General features: G+C 39.7%; 1 protein-coding gene across 3 annotated transcripts in view; it reads left to right on the top strand.

Moving 5' to 3' along the window:
- Nucleotides 1-15: 15 nt before the first annotated feature.
- Nucleotides 16-17,543, top strand: part of dnai4 (dynein axonemal intermediate chain 4) — a 35,232-nt gene continuing 17,704 nt past the window's right edge. For 2 of the 3 annotated variants that reach the window (XR_003595959.1, XR_003595958.1), the window contains exons 1-17: nt 16-405; nt 505-616; nt 981-1,138; nt 2,478-2,584; nt 4,047-4,218; nt 4,322-4,461; nt 7,931-8,086; nt 8,189-8,374; nt 9,790-9,938; nt 10,429-10,515; nt 12,253-12,407; nt 12,755-12,915; nt 14,171-14,295; nt 14,388-14,486; nt 15,775-15,998; nt 16,117-16,270; nt 16,595-16,722. Coding sequence is in view for 1 of the 3 variants with exons in the window: in XM_028021085.1 (XP_027876886.1) it covers nt 347-405; nt 505-616; nt 981-1,138; nt 2,478-2,584; nt 4,047-4,218; nt 4,322-4,461; nt 7,931-8,086; nt 8,189-8,374; nt 9,790-9,938; nt 10,429-10,515; nt 12,253-12,407; nt 12,755-12,915; nt 14,171-14,295; nt 14,388-14,486; nt 15,775-15,998; nt 16,117-16,270; nt 16,595-16,660 (2,310 nt within the window). In the remaining 2 variants the exon portion in view is untranslated. Of the gene's footprint in view, nt 406-504; nt 617-980; nt 1,139-2,477; nt 2,585-4,046; nt 4,219-4,321; nt 4,462-7,930; nt 8,087-8,188; nt 8,375-9,789; nt 9,939-10,428; nt 10,516-12,252; nt 12,408-12,754; nt 12,916-14,170; nt 14,296-14,387; nt 14,487-15,774; nt 15,999-16,116; nt 16,271-16,594; nt 16,981-17,543 lie in introns of those variants that run through there. The other variant, XM_028021085.1, reaches the window with a different exon arrangement.

Raw genomic sequence — 17,543 nt, 5'->3', positions numbered from 1 at the left:
AATGGAAGTTAAAATTTACATCCGGGTTACATTCCTCCGTAAAGTTAGCTCTTCTCCAGCAGCATGACTCACGGGTCTATCGTTGAAGTGCGTTGCTTCCAGCAACCCATTTGCATAAAAGCCAGTCTTCTGAGATTAAAGTCAAAGTTCGGATTTTTTCCCCCAGTGGTCTTAATCCTCTTTCTTTAGAGAACGGCGTATTTGTGTAAACAAGTCCACATTTTGTGCCTTGATCGAGCAACGAAACCTGTAACTTTCAATCGTCAATAGGGGTCAGTGTTTGGCCTCTTCACCGCAGTGGCTTTGTGTTGCCCCGACAACAAGCTACAACAGAGGCCGTTCCACCATGTCTACTTCTGTAGCAAAAGAAGGGAAAAAGATGAGATATACAGTGATGCTGAGGCCGTAAGTTGACAGCTCGGTTCATAAACATTAAGTTAGTTAATATACTGTTAAATAAAAGCATTGGTAGCTGTGCTAATTTACCGTTATGGTGTTTCGTAGCTCTAAACGCGGCAGCAGCTTGCTCGCCTTGTCCAGCAGACGGAGTTTTACTTTCAGCGGCAGCAAAATTCTGGACAGAATGGCGGGTCCTACTCCGAGACAAGCTGCTCGGGTAACTTACACCATGAATTCGACAAATAATTACAAATTCTTGTTAACCACATGAATACCTGAACAAAGGCGCTGGGTGGCGCACCATGGACAGATGGTATAGTTCTGACCATTTGCTGCTAGTCTTCCCCTTCTTCCCCCTATTTACTATTAAATTAAGTGCCTAACAAAACCTAAAAAAATCAAAGGGGCTTTGTAGCCTAATATTTACTAAATTATGTCATATTAACTAAGTTCAGATGTGTAATACTTACTGAATAAGGAAATATTATGCATTTAAAGAAATGTGTTTGGTATTTTGCTGCTTTTAAATGTTCAGAGGTGTTTAATGCAACAGATATAGCTGACTGTTCTCCTGTGTTCAGGTGTTTGATGAGGAAAACAATGATGTGACTCCTCAGCCATTTTACCCGGCAGATCTCGGAGCAGAGCCAGGCAGCAGGTTCTTGGTGGATGAACTCTCTGCTGGATCAACATCAGACCAGACAACATTCACTGGGAGCTTCACTATGCCTTTTTCAAGGTAAGAGAGCTCAGTGCTGTGCACCAGCAGGAGGTGGGGAGTTGACCTGTTCAGGAGGGGTTCAAGCTGTACTATACAGCAGCACTTCTGTTTACAGAGTATTATCATCATTTGTACAGACATTTTTTTCAGTTGTATTCTACCTTGTTGCTCATAATAGTTCACTTCAGTTCCATGTCCGAAATTGACAATGATGTAATGGCGTGAAGGAAATATTGTGAGCACATGCCAGCCAAGTTCCAGATGAAAGTGGCCAAAAAGTAAAGACGCAACACATGTAGCATCAAATCCAGACATCAATGTTTAGTACCCTGGTCCCCCAGAATGCAAGTAGTGATAGCAAAACCTTCAGCTGAATGAAGAGCTCCAAAATTTAAGATTTACATGGTTATCTATTCAGTCATAAGGAGGAAGTCAGGAAATCAATTCCTCGAAGACTTATCAGACCAGCACCCTACCTGGTGATTTAAAAGCACCCCATGGTGAAACTACACACTAAAATTCTGACTGCCTTTCTGTAGACGATGTTGTTTCAGCTACGGTTCTTTGTAGCAGAAATTTCCCCAAGTGGAAGCAGCTGAAAGTCTCATTCTTTTTGACAAAATTAGTCTGTATTTGTCTTTTGTGAGGGGCAACTTTTCACAGGAGCTGCTGGTCATCTCCTATGCAGCCATTATGCAGTTTGGCCTGTGTTTATGTATCACTTTGTGGTTTGACTCAACCTCAAAGTAGGATTGGTTTAAACTGCAATGAACAATTAGATTTGCAGAGACCATTGTCAGGGCTGACCTTCTCCACATCCAGGACTTGTAGAGGATTGGGAATAATTCCACTTGAGCTGTGGTGTGTGTTCTCTACAGAGAACACACATTGTTGACAAAAATTGTGTATATCTTTTCCTTCAGGTCTGCACTATAAAGCACTATTTTCAAAAACTAACATTGTTAAATCATCAAATAGCAGCGGTGGGCACGGCTAGCTAAAAAGTTAACTGCATTGACTTAACTTTTTAGCTAGCATAAACATTAGTTTATGTTTAACATAATGTAATGTTTATGTAAACATTAGTTCTACTAAAACACTATAACAACCTAGGAGTTAGCGGCAGGTAATGCTAAGGCACCAAATTCAACCATGTTGATACCACCATGTGTCATTAGAAAAATGTGAGAAAGCTCTAAAACCCATTCACATAGAGTATTGAGGGTAGGGCTCTTCAGAATTCAAACAAAGCACAATTCAACAACCTTCCTGTCAATCAGTGTTAGTGTGTTAGTGAGGAAGCTGCTTTTTTCATGATGACTGTGTAGTAAACATCTGCTCTGACATTGTTTTTCAGGTCAGTTTTGGGTAGCAGCAGGTTATCCAGCCAGTCAACCATAGAGTCTGTGAACGAGGAAATGGAGGAAACATTTTGCAGACGTGACTTTTCCTTCAGCTTACCAGGTTCATCACCACAATATATACAGTAACTTGCAAAAGCGTTCATATCCCTTGAACTCTTCCGTAAATTATCTTATTACAACCATAAATATAAATATATTTCTTTGGAATTTAACGTGTCAGACCAACACAAAATGGTAAACAATTGTGAATTAGAAAAAACATTATACATGATTCAAAATTTTTTTGCATATAAAAAACTGAAAAGTGTAGTGTGTAAAAGTATCCAGCTCTCTGCACTGTATTGACATAGTTTTGCCCATTCTTCTTTGCAAACAGCTGAAGTTAAGTCAGATTAGATGGAGAACATTTGTGAACAGCAGGTTTCAGATCTTGATTGGGTTGAGGTCTGGACTTTGACTGGGCCATTCTAACACATGAATATGTTTTGCTTGAAACCATTCCATTGTAGCCTGTCTTTATGTTTAGGGTGGTTGTCCTGCTGGGAGGTGAAGCTCTGCCCCAGTCTCATGTCTGTTGCAGACTCCATTGTCCTGTATTTGACTCCATCCATCTTCATATCAACTCTGAGCATCTTCACCGTCCCTGCTGAAGAGAAGCAACCTCAGAGCATGATGCTGCCGCCACCATGTTTGACAGTGGGCATGGTGTGTTCAGAGTGACGCGCAGTGTTAGTTCTCCTAAAAGTGGCCTAAAAGTTGAATTTTGTTCTGGTCTGACCAAAGTTTATTCTTCCACGTTTGTTGTGTCCAGCATGACTCCTAGAAAACTGCAAATAGGACTTCTTATGGTTTTCTTCTTGCCGCTCTTCCAGAAAGATCACATTTGTGCAGTGATGACTAATAGTTGTCCTGTGGACAGATTCCTCCTCTGAGCTGTGGATCTCTGCCTTTGGTCCAGAGTCACCATGGGCCTCTTGGCTGCATCTCTGATCAGAGCTCAGCTGGAAGTTTAGGTGGACGGCCTTGTCTTGTTGCCATTGTTCCACACTCTTTCTATTTCCAGATGATGGACTGAACAGAGCTCTGTGAGACGTTCAAAGCTTGGGAAATCTTTTTATAAATTTTTTATTTGAAAAATTTTTTTTGAGTCAAGTATAATTTTTTTTTATATTTCACATTTCCATACCGCTTGGTTTTGGTCTTTCACATAAAACTCAAAGGAAATATATTTAAATTACTATGGAAAAGTTCAAGGGGTATGAATACTTTTTCAAGCCACTGTATTTAGAGATGTGCACACTGACTGTAACTTTTCAACCAGTTTCCTTGCACTGGTTTTTGTAAAGCTTCAATGCTGCCTCTATGTTTTGAGAGTGTAGATCATTACCAAAAGCCTCAGGTTTTCGAAAGACAGCCGACGTCTCCAAATGCAGCGTGTTTCTTGACTGGCAAAAGTTGAGAGCTCAAAGAATAAATCAGATATTTTGTTCTACTCCATTCATTATGCGCATTTCTGTTCTTTGCTGAAAAAGACACCTTTTAAACATTGTTCTGTTTTGTAGAATCTTTGTTACCAGATGAGAAGAGGAAAAAAGGCTCAGTGAAAGAACAAATGACACAAGCTCTGTTGAAAGGGATTAAAGACATTTTAATCACAGAGACAGACACTATTTCTCTGCTGGACATTCCCCCCACCTTAGTGTCAGTGAATGCTGATGATGCAGATGTCATAATGTAAGGGAAATTGTTTTTGATTTTTCTTTTTAACCAATATTTAAATTGTTTTTATCTCTGATTGGAAAAACTATTGTTAACTCAACCTTGTTTTGTATTGCAGAGAGAGAAATAAACAGTATTCTGAAGTTTGTAGAAACAGAGGAAACAATGAGAAGTATGTGGAGCGAGCCATGCAGACACTGAATGGAGCGACTAAGAACAAACAGATACAGAACAACCTCATGCTCATGGTGGACACAGGTTTGATTCAAGACAATATGTTCACTATAAAAAAGTATAGCACACTGCAAAATATGCCAAGCTCAAACAAATTCAAATGTTTTTTCCCATTATATAAGTGAAGAAAATCTGACAATTGGACTGGTATGTTTTTTAATCAGCATTCAAGAATTATTGACATAAAATGTATATATTGCTCAACAGGGTTTCCCCCAGTGTATTATCAGCCTGGCGGGCCACCAGGCTTTACTTGCCCTGCCACCAGGCTACATGTTGTTTGTTTATTTTAAATAGGGTTTTTCATAGGGGTTTTTTGTTGCCTGATGTAAAATCATTTTGCTTGACAATGTCAAACATTGATACATTTTAATTGTTGTTATTAAACATTACCAAACACGCCGTTTTGAAGCTAAACAAACCCTAGAAAGATACAGGGCCAACCATGAGAATCAACTCATTTAAAGATAAAACTCAGTTTCACACAAACACAAACATTCTAGCATAAATGTTTGACTGGGCCGTTCAAGGTCGCTAACAAGCTAATCTTCTATTTGCAGCTCGACAAATCTTTTCTATAAACATTACATTACCAAGACATATGCAAACTGTTGTTGCGCAACACCCCCCCCCCCTCCTTTCTGTCTCTACTCTCTCACTCTCGTACTTCCTCTTCTGAGAGGGGAGATGTGCTACCAGCTCTCCGTCTAACGGGTCCGTTGAGTTTCCTAAATCTGCTGGGATTTACCCTGTCCAGAACTGAAGTAAACTCTGTTTAAGCTGGTTTCGAGAAACGATTCGCCTGGTTATCTGACGGCCTACATCCAGGTGTCCCACCCTTCTTCCCCCTGTGAATTAGCCAGACTGAGCAGCCTACAGCCAACTAGTTTCACAGAGCACACCTGTTAACGGTCGCTCGTTCTCTATTTTACAACTTCCATCCATCCATCCATTGTCTGTTCACCCTTGTCCCTAATGGGGTCGGGAGGGTTGCTGGTGCCTATCTCCAGCTACGTTCCGGGCGAGAGGCGGGGTACACCCTGGACAGGTCGCCAGTCTGTCGCAGGGCAACACAGAGACATACAGGACAAACAACCATGCACACACACACTCACACCTAGGGAGAATTTAGAGAAACCAATTGACCTGACAGTCATGTTTTTGGACTGTGGGAGGAAGCCGGAGTACCCGGAGAGAACCCACGCATGCACAGGGAGAACATGCAAACTCCATGCAGAAAGACCCCGGCCGGGAATCGAACCCAGGACCTTCTTGCTGCAAGGCAACAGTGCTACCAACTGCGCCACTGTGCAGCCCTATTTTACAACTTGCATTTGTTATTGAACCAGGTAGGTTTTAGTAACTCGGGCGAGTCCCAAGGATGATGTTTTACATTTGGGCTACCAGCAACCTAAAAACATTTTCCACCTCTTCCTCTCCAGAATCAAACATCACAGCTATTTTACAACCATCAAAGAACTTTAAGGTGACTCATTAACTGAATGTCCACAACATCTTTTAGATTTTCTTTATGCTAAATATTTTATTAGTAAGGCATTTTTGCAAGGGTCAGTACAGCTTAATTCAGTAGCAGAAATAATCAAATAAGTAAAATCAATCATCTAGTCTATCGTTCCCTACTGCTGACACTGAGAACTAAAAAAGGAACCTTAGAGCGAGACGGACGGAGTTTGGCGCCTCGAACCCCAGACCTGGCACGACGACGAAGAAGGTGTGGCAGCAGGAGGAGGAAGTTGATCGACGAAGGCAGGGATCTCTGTAGGTCCGATGAATTTCTTCTCCGCATGGATGGTGAGGTCACACAGGACTTGGTGCTGGCAGGAAAAAAGGCACCAGTTCTTCTTCCTTGTCTTTGTCTTCATCTTTGTCTTTGGGGTCAGAACCCAGCCGATGAGAGAAGTGCGATTCGAAGCCACAGATTGTGGGCCTGACGGGTTGGTCTCCATGAGCAGGACAGTCTCCGGCTCCGTGGCCCCGGCTCTTCTTCAGCTGCAGAGTTCTTTGTCCATCTTGATCTTGGCTCGAAGCTGCCCGGAGGATCCAACGAAAGGTTCCTCTTTTGCACCCACCTTTTATAGGGTTTATCCACCCCCCTGGTGCGCCTGCTGTCTGCTTAGACAGATGATCTCATATCCATCACTGTCTTAAGAGACATCATGTCATGATGTCTGTGCCAATGTCTCAGGGCTGCTCAACCTCCTGTTTCCATATAAGGTGCTGATCATCTCTGCTCTCCTGTTAGTTCCCCTTTTTCCCTTCCTGTCACCTTTCACCTACCATCTACCTCCAACATATCAGTGATGTTTAATTGCAGTTTTACAACCTTTTACACCATTTCAAGTTCAATGTCAAAATCACATTTATATCACATTTATTTTCTTCAGCTTCTCTGATCTATCATTCATTTATGATTTTATAACCATAACTTATTAGTTACTCTTATTATGATCTTAATGTGAGTTATTACAGATGTTTTTCTGAAAAGAAACCAAGAATAATACATGATTCTAATTATTTACTACTAAAGTTACAGTTACTTGTTTTTCTTGTAGTTCCCACAAATATAAGTGTAAGTATTATTACAAGTAAACCAATATTCATATAAGTATTTTACTTTGAATCTTATCCAGTTACTAATAATGTTTAGATTTCATTCTTTAAAACTTTACCTTTAAACTAAGGAATAGTCTCAGCTATTTTTATAAATCTGCAGGCTGGAAACTTCCTCTTTTTCCAGGAAACCTGCTTTTCTTGTTTAATGACTCTCTCTGACTGACTATGATTTCTTATGATTAGATAGAAAAAAGTAGAATTAAAGCAAAGTTTGCATGAGACAAAACAACACACACTACCAGATTTATTTTATTGACACTTAAGTCTACTGTTGGGCCTTGATGTCACTTGAGTGATTCATTATAAAGATAACTTTATTTATTATTACTGTTAAACTAACTTTATTGACACTTAAGTCTACTGCTGGGCCTTGATGTCACTTGAGTGATTCATTTTAAAGATAACTTTATTTATTATTACTGTTAAACTAAAATCTCCAGCATGGGGAAGTGGGATGAGCTCGGATTTTCTTGACAAAACATAAGACCATTTAGAGTTTAAAATGCCAGTAAAAGCATTTGAAATCAATTTTAATATGGACAGGCAGTCAGTTCCGAAACTTTAAAATCAGTGTAATGTGAGTTTGCTTTCTGGTCCTCATCAGCATTCTGGCACCTGAGATCTGAAGTAGCTTTTTGTTAGCGCAGCAATCTGTCTTGCATGTTATAAAAGACTGAACTGAATCCTCTGCATTGGACTAGAACTGAACAGAGTTTTGACCTGGGCTGAACGATTCACTGTCAGTGTTTGAAGTTTTTCTGTTTGAATTTCTTTGACAAAAACTAAAACCTTTTTAATCACAAACATAATCTTTCATACAGTGGAAGTGTTTTTAAAAGAATTTCATCCCTATCTATAGCCACGATTGTGTCCGCCTTCGACATGTATGCGCCTCCAGAGCAGGAAGTGATGGTTTACAGCCCTGAAATGAAACAGACCAATGATGCAGAGACTGTTGTGGACTCCAGGAGAAGTCCAGAGAGGAGTCTGTCCCTGACCAGCTCAGCTAGTACAGGTAACCTGGTATAGGTAACAGAGATGAAGTCACGTAAAAGAGTTGTCCTGCTTCAGTTTGGTTGTTTTAAAACAAATGTAACTCAAACATATTCCTTTACAGTTATTTCCTCCTGTTCGCTGAAAGATGTAGAAACAGTTGGGAGCAGTTTAAACACACAGGTAGACTTTGAGCTCATCATGACGTCAGATAAATTCCAGTACTCCTTACTTCTAATGGAGAGGACTGTACTGCGGAACAACTTCCAAAGTCAGCTGGCTGCTTACAGAAAGCTGCCTTTGCTGGAAGGTAATTTCAGACTTTTTGTACAAAGATATATATATATATATATATATATATATATATATATATATATATATATACACACTGTATATATATATACAGGGGTTGGACACCTGTATATACCTGTATAACTGTATAACACCTCTCATTTTAGTGTGGGAGGTTTCATGGCTAAATTGGACCAGCCTGGTGGCCAATTTTCATTAATTGCACATTGAACCAATAAGAGCAGAGTGTGAAGGTCCAATTAGCAGGGTAAGAGCCCAGTTTTGCTCAAAATATTGCAATGCACACAACATTATGGGTGACATACCAGAGTTCAGAAGAAGACAAATTGTTGGTGCACGTCTTGCTGGCGCATCTGTGACCAAGACAGCAAGTCTTTGTGATGTATCAAGAGCCACGGTATCCAGGGTAATGTCAGCATACCACCAAGAAGGACGAACCACATCCAACAGGATTAACTGTGGGCGCAAGAGGAAACTGTCTGAAAGGGATGTTCGGGTGCTAACCCGGATTGTATCCAAAAAACATAAAACCACGGCTCCCCAAATCACGGCAGAATTAAATGTGCACCTCAACTCTCCTGTTTCTGCCGAAACTGTCCGTCGGGAGCTCCACACGGTCAATATACACGGCCGGGCTGCTATAGCCAAACCTTTGGTCACTCGTGCCAATGCCAAACGTCGGTTTCAATGGTGCAAGGAGCGCAAATCTTGGGCTGTGGACAATGTGAAACATGTATTGTTCTCTGATGAGTCCACCTTTACTGTTTTCCCCACATCCGGGAGAGTTACGGTGTGGAGAAGCCCCAAAAAAGCGTACCTGTTGCATTTACAGAGTGAAGCATGGGGGTGGATCAGTGATGGTTTGGGCTGCCATATCATGGCATTCCCTTGGCCCCATACTTGTGCTAGATGGGCGCGTCACTGCCAAGGACTACCGAACCATTCTGGAGGACCATGTGCATCCAATGGTTCAAACATTGTATCCTGAAGGAGGTGCCGTGTATCAGGATGACAATGCACCAATACACACAGCAAGACTGGTGAAAGATTGGTTTGATGAACATGAAAGTGAAGTTGAACATCTCCCATGGCCTGCACAGTCACCAGATCTAAATATTATTGAGCCACTTTGGGGTGTTTTGGAGGAGCGAGTCAGGAAACATTTTCCTCCACCAGCATCACGTCGTGACCTGGCCACTATCCTGCAAGAAGAATGGCTTAAAATCCCTCTGACCACTGTGCAGGACTTGCATATGTCATTCCCAAGACGAACTGACGCTGTATTGGCCGCAAAAGGAGGCCCTACACCATACTAATAAGTTATTGTGGTCTAAAACCAGGTGTTTCAGTTTCATTGTCCAACCCCTGTATATATAAAGAAAGTCAAGAAAGTGATTACAATGATTTTCTCAGACCCTGACAGACTGGTAAAACCTAAGGAAGGGGAACAGAGTGAAGCAGAGACTTCCTGCTCTCCAGCCCTACAGTGTCTCTGGGTTTTCCGCTGTGAGCTCAGCAGAGGCTGTAGGGTCAGTAGCATGGCCTGGAACAAAAAAAATCCGGTAAGACACACACTACCCAGCTGATACATATACAGGAAAATTGTGAGGTCAGAAAAACTCTGTAACAGGACATACATTGAAATAATAATTTCCCACTAATCATGACTTTATTAAGTAGGAATCTAGAATCCAGATTTTTTGGGCCCAAGTTTGACTAAAAATGCTTTTCTTTTTCTATTGTCATGTTACATTTTTCACACAAAATACCACTGATGAGGCATTGCCTTCCATTCTCATTTCCTTTGTGAATAATTATCAGTATCATAGATCAGAATCATAAATTGCATTTCCACCAACCGTTGATGTTATACTTTCCTTATTGCCATTAAGCCATTTCCTTCAGCTTCTGGATTATAATTAGCTGGTTGTTAACGTCTAAGCCAAGACCTCACAACAAAAATTTTGATGTGTCTCTGTTATATAATTGCACAGTTATTGCCACTGATATTTTCACCTCATCATAACATTGACTGTGGTGTTTTTGTGCTAGGACCTCCTTGCTGTAGGTTATGGTGAGACTGACTACAGAAACCATGAACAAGGTCTGGTGTGCTGCTGGTCTATTAAAAACCCGACGGTATGACTGACTTCAGTTCATGTCTCCTCAGTAATCAGATGTTTGTGTAGTTTCAGTAATAAATCTGGAGGATATATAGGTTAGGGCAATAATCAGACACTGCTGTCAAATCAAACGAGATGTTCTCACTGTACTATTATTGTAATATTAAAAATAAAAGCTGGTCTTAATCCGGACACTTTCATTCCCAAGGAAGTAGCCCATAACATCTGATTCCAAAATCAGATTGCTAATCAGAAAATTAGATGCCTTACAGTATTTGGTTGTTTATAAAAGACCTTTGCAGAGGCAGAAATCAATCAATCAATGAATCAATCAAATTTTATTTATATAGCACATTTCAGCAGCAAGGCATTTCAAAGTGCTTTACATCATTACAAACACAGAAACACAATGCAACATAGAATCAATAATCAAAACACAGCATTAAGTAAAGTTCCATCAATAAATTTGTAATTGATTACATTTCAAATCCAATTCTAAACAGGTGGGTTTTCAGTCGAGATTTAAAAGAAGTCAGTGTTTCAGCTGTTTTACAGTTTTCTGGAAGTTTGTTCCAAATTTGTGGTGCATAGATGCTGAAAGCTGCTTCTCCTCGTTTGGTTCTGGTTCTGGGGATGCAGAGCAGAACCAGAACCAGAACCTGAGAGGTCTGGAAGGTTGATACAACAGCAGCAGATCTTTAATGTATTGTGGTGCTAAGCCGTTCAGTGATTTATAAACTAACAACAGTATTTTAAAGTCTGTTCTTTGAGCTACAGGGAGCCAATGGAGGGACTTTAAAACTGGTGTTATGTGCTCTATCTTCCTGGTTTTAGTGAGAACACCAGCAGCAGCGTTCTGGATCAGCTGCAGCTGTTTGATTGATTTGTTGGACAGACCTGTGAAGACGCTGTTGCAATAATCAATACGACTGAAGATAAACGCATGGATGAGTTTCTCTAGATCAGGCTGAGACATTAGTCCTTTAATCCTGGAGATGTTCTTCAGGCGATAGAAGGCCGACTTTGTCAAACATCAGAGTGCATGCAAAATGCAAAATCTCTCATTTATTCACAGGAGTAACAGCAGAGATAGTGGCACAAACAGTTCACCTCTACACTATGTACATGTTTGATCATATTACTTCATGCTAAAACAATGGAGCAGTGGCAGCATGCAAGGCATTGACATGCAAGGAAGTTGCCATCATCTGGTCTAGTGTGGGGTTAAAAATCCCTTAGACCTTCACCATGTTTTCTTTTATGTTGGCCATTGACAACATTTCTTACCCAACTAGATTAATTAATGTATTTTTTATTTCCTTTATTTAACAAGGTAAACTCTGTTGAGATCTAGTTCTCATTGTCAAGAGAGACCTGGGCAGAAGTCTGCAATACATAGCAACCTGGTTACAAAATAAAAAATATTGCAGTTGTCTGCTTCATGTGTGAGTGTGAGGGTGTATGAGGGTGTGTTCGTGCATGAATGTGTGAATGACTGAATGTAATGTGAAGTGCTTTGGGGTCCTCTGGACTTGATAAAGCACTGTACACGTACATGCCATTTACCGCTTCACTGACAACAAGTATCTCTACATATCAGTGTTTAGAATGTTCAGCAGCCTTTGGACTCCTGATTTCTACTACATTTGTTCTGTCTTGTCATTGTTACAGTCTCTAGTTGTCCTTCAAGATAGGTGATGGGCTGGTTAGGTATGTAGAAGCTTCAGCTGTTTTCATTCTTCTCTTCTTGCAGTGGCCTGAGCGAATCATTAACTGTGACAGCGCTGTAACAACTGTGGATTTTTCATCTAACAGCCCTGGGCAGCTGGCTGTGGGGATGAGTGACGGCAGCATTGCTATCCACAATGTGCAGAGTGCAGATAATAAGTCACCTTTCATCAGCAGCCGGTGAGGAATGAGTGTTGGTGGATGGTGTGGCTCTCTTATCATTATTTATAGAGAAGTTCAATTAGAGATGCACCGAAATGAAGGTTTGGGCCAGTAGTGACACCCAATATCAATATTGCTGTCATAGCTATTCCACACTGTGAAGAAATGACCACACTGTTGAGATTCCTTCTCTCCTTCAGTTTGACAACCCACAGTCACTATGGCACGCCCTCTCTTAATACACACACAGCAACAAGATTGAAATAAACTTTGATAATTAACACCAATGCCAACGTAAATGGCAACATATGGTACATCCCTGAGTTACTTTCCTAGGTTGCTGTTCTGTTTCTTCCGGTATGCAGTGAATGTGCCAAAAGACACCTTGGGCCAGTGTGGCAGCTCAGGTGGAACCAACAAGAACTGAGCTTCACTGGAGAGGAGAAGGTTGAATCTCTGTACTCTGTGGGAGCAGACGGCAGAATCTGCAAGTGGTTTGTCATCAACTGTGGCCTTGACTGTACAGGTACAGTTCTCCACTGTAGAATCTGCCTTTTCAATTTTCAGCTCACAGTGCTCTTTGAGGCAAAATGAAACAATATGTTATTTAAAGCCGCTATGAATTTTCCTAACATTTATATGTGAAAAACAAGATGCATATCCATATTTTCCAAAAACAAGATGTTTAGATATATGAAGAATTAATATAGGTATTTAAAGGGACAGTGTTAGATTAAATCTACTTCTTTGAGCTTTACATCATGTTATCAAAAACATATCTGGAGTGTTGCCCTGATTCTTTCATGTATGTTTTGAGAATTCTTTTAATCTCCCATGGCAACCATTCAGCGGTGCAAAACGCCTGGGTGGACCTAGTGCCACCTTCAAGATGCAGCCCTACTCAGCTCCTTCAGACTAGCCAGTAGCAATTAGCAAACAATTGGTGGAACTGTGAATCTGCTGAGCTCATTGTGAGCTACTTCTCAATGCAACGGCAGTAAAAATGTTGTTGAAGGATTAATAGAGGAGTGATATTGTGATGACTTCCTGAAGGTGGAGTTTCAGAAAGAGCAGGAGTTTTTAAAGAGACAGAAGCCCAATTTCAAGGTGCTAAGTATCAAAGTTCAATTTCTTTTAAGTCATATTTGATATACAGGGTGGGCCATAAGTTTCCATACATAGGAGAATATAAAATGTATATTTCTTTTATATTTCAGATACCCAAGAAGATACGTTTGACAAAAGAGCAAAGAATTAAAATGATACAGATGGCTGGATCGGGAAGCAGAAAACTTTAACAGAAAACATGGAACGAGCATCACACACAACACTGTGGCAAAACTTATTTGCAAGTTTCATAAAACTGGAAATGCGCAGCGATTAGACAGAGTCCCACAAAAATAAAAATGGTTGTCCAATATAAAATGTTTATTTTTTCTATGTATGGAAACTTATGGCCCACCCTGTATTTACCATTTTTATAACAACTAAAGGTAGTAGTTACTTGATTGTGCTAGACATTTCCTCTGTGTGCCTGGACAACACATAATACTACCACTTTAAGATTTGAAAAGACTTTAAAATGTTTCTGTGAGCAAATTTATTCCCACTTAAAAGAGCTAAAATCACTACATTAGTTGTTGTGAAACAACCTAGATATTAAGGGTAGGACGTTGTTTTGTTAAAAGTTACCTTTTTTCTTCAGTTAAGAATACACTCTTAACAACGAATACGTTGTTAAATAAGATTAACAACTGAATATTTAATTGGTTATTGTATAGACCTGATGAAGCTCAAGAAGATGAATAATACCCTGAGAAAGACTGAACAGAACAAGCCAGAGAAGACAGCAGAGTGTGTGCTGTCTGTTCTCACCCCTGGTCTGTGCTTTGACTTTCATCCAAGTGTAAGTTGCTCCAGAATATCTGTAAGTTACTGGCTGCTCATATGCCAGCTGACTCATAGCATGTTTCTGTTTGTGGCACCATGCTTCTACAGGACTCCAACATCTATTTGACTGGTACCTGGGAAGGTAACATCCACAAGTGTTCCTGCTCCAATGGTCACCAGTTTCTGGAAACTTACAGGAAACATTTTGTAAGTTTGACACAGTAAAAGTCACCTCCTCTTTCTTCCACTGCAGTGAAATCCACCAAAACTAAGTCAATCTTTCTTACATTTACAAACGTAATGTTACTCTGGTGGGATGCCATTAGGAAATTTATCAAATTATTTTAACTCAATTCAAGTTTTTTTCATCAAGGCCAGTGCAGTAAACAATGTTACATGATAAAAACAAGCAACTGTTTTGTATAAAGGTTTTCTAGCCACAGCCTAGCCCTTTTTTGAAGGACAATTTTGTTTACAGAAACTTCATGGTTCATTATATTTGGCGTTTCTGTAGTTTTGCTTATTTATTTCAGAAATGTAAAATGTCTTTCAGTTCCAGTGTTAAATGTTCATTAGAATTTAAAGTTTAATGATCTTTGAGAATGTGTTCCTGCATTATTGTACCATTACCTCCATATTACTTGAAAATTGTCTTGAACAACAATATTATCAATTATTGCAATAATTTCTGGGATAATTTATTGTTGAGCAAAATTTGTTATTGTAACAGGCCTAGCTGATTAACAGCAATCAATATTTTTTTAAAAGAATCAAATACAAACATTTGGATCAAAAAGTGTTTTAATTTTGAATAAAATTTGGTTACTTACTGAATCAATAATTAAAGTAACTTGTGTATGTTGAAGCAGTTCTACATTATCTCGGTGGAAACTGGAGTGTTGTGGATTCCAGAATTCTGCTTCTCTTGGTGGCAGCGTGTTGGAGTAGCTCTTTTTGAAAATGGTATTTTTAAGTTAACTACAGTAGAGTATTTTTTGTTCTTCTGGTATAAAGTAAAAACTAAAAACGTTTTGAATGAAAAACATGTTAGCATAGCAACACATAGCTGTTTTTCTCTCATCAGGGAGTCTCAGTACATACCACATGTTCTCTGGCTTTAGATTTTTTAATTTGAAAGTCTCTGCAGTAACAATAATCTGCACAGGATGTGCCACATTTAATTTGGATTTTTTAAGATGATTTGTAATGTTACTGTGTGGTTTTTTTTTTTAACATCACAATAGGATCTGTGCTCTTTTGAGAACAACAGTAAGTTTCACAAACCCCAGCTCTGGTGGTTTGTTCACTCCCAACCGTAGCAAAATGATCATTCTCCAAGAACCTGCAGCTGTTGTTGGTCATTGGAACGGAACAATAGCACCTTATAAATCTACATAGAACTGATTAATAGCACCACACTAATGTGAAGCAATAATCCTTAGAATAAATGACATAATTTGAGTGACTTTTTTGTGTTTGTGTTGTTTCCTGTCAGTGTCCTGTGAACTGCATCACATGGTGTCCTCTCCATCCTGATGTGTTCCTGAGCTGCTCCTCTGACTCCACCATCCAACTCTGGAAGCAGGACTGCATTAACCCTTTGTTAAGCTTCACCTCCAACCAGCCGGTGGCTGAAGTCAGGTGGTCTCCAAAGCACGCCACAGTATTCGGTGCTGTTAACGAAGAGCGGCTTGAGATTTGGGACCTGAACTCCAGCTTGTAAGTGTGAGGAATTTGCTTGCTTCATTTCACTCTGCCAGTAAGCACATCAGCACGCAGAAAAGAACTGGAAACAAGGGGAGAAAGTGAACCTGATTCCATAACTTCTATCTTCCAGTTTGGATCCAGTAATTGTGCAGCCTGCTGCTCCTGGACTGAAGATGACGTCCCTTCTGTTTGCATCCCTCACAGACTGTGTTGTGGTAGGAGACAGTGATGGCCAGGTGACGGCGTACCAGCTGCAGAACCTCCATGTTGGAGAGAGCAGCCAGGTAAATCACACAAATATGTCAGGCTTAAATAGGTGGGAATATAAGGGACATAAATAATTTGATTAGATTTTCAGTGATTGTGAAAATTTATCTTTTGAAGTACCAAAATCCAGACATGGAAGATCATCATTCAATGAACAGACTTCATAATTTTGTTAGCTCCATTTGGCAATTTATGACCAAATATTGAGCAATTTAAATCAGAGCAAGAGGAATGTTTATGACAATTTATTATTGCAAAGATGTCATGGCCCTAATCCACATGGGGTTGTTTACAACACACGTTAACACACTCAGATTGTGATTTGGAACCTGATGTTTCAGGGAGATGTTATTCAAGGCCTCCTCCACTCTGCATCTCCCAAAGAACTTCAGGAGACATTGATGTAGTGGACACAGAGCACCATGATGCATCTCTAGTTTAAATGTATCTACAAGTCTTCAGCTACAAGGTAAATCCATCCGTCCTTCATCAGTAGCTTATCCCTGCCGGTTCCCAGTCTATCACAGAGAATGATTTAGAGAGTTTGATTAACACCAAACAACATAACAAAATATCCACTAGCGGGTGTTCTAGTGCGGTTTTCAAAACTTTGCCTGTCCAGCTTAATTTACAAAAGGCAGCACATTTTTATGTTCTGAACTAACATGTTTCATTTATATGATGCCCCAAACAATAAAGTGCATCTTGGTTGTTTTCTGTTTCTTCATATCTTTGATTGTCTTGTTTTTTTTTTTTTACATTGAAGGCAAATCCATATGAATTTATCATTATACTCTAAGTGTGTTAATTTTAACATGAGAAAGAAAAGCTTTAAAAAAGATTTAAATTGGTCATCACAGTACAGGATATAACAGTGAGTTATTTTCTCCATATGTTTTTGAATTTTAAATATTAGATTTACTTCCAGTTAGGAGAGGGCATTTATCGTATTGTCGTATTGCATTTATTGTGATAAATTTTGAATTTTGATTTATTGTTGCCGTAATAAATTCCAATTAATGTTTTAAAAACACAAAACTGTCTATATTGTTGGGATTGTTACTTTTGCTATTTTCTCCACTGTTTGCTCAATGAAATATTCTAAAAAGTGTTTTTGCGTCATCCTACTTTTAAAAAAATCACTATTAAATTAAGCCTAATAGGAGCAAAAGGTTCCCAGCAGAACATCAGTCACTGTCTTTGACCAGCAGGTGGCAGCATTGTGGTAATATTCAGCTGGTTTGGCTCTAGCAGCCGATGATGGGTGTAGTTAAAGTCAGGATGACAGCA

The sequence above is a fragment of the Xiphophorus couchianus genome, chromosome 6, assembly GCF_001444195.1.
Source record: "Xiphophorus couchianus chromosome 6, X_couchianus-1.0, whole genome shotgun sequence".
NCBI lineage: Eukaryota > Metazoa > Chordata > Actinopteri > Cyprinodontiformes > Poeciliidae > Xiphophorus > Xiphophorus couchianus.
Note: the sequence above shows the minus strand (reverse complement) of the source record. Positions and strands in the feature narration are given on the sequence as shown.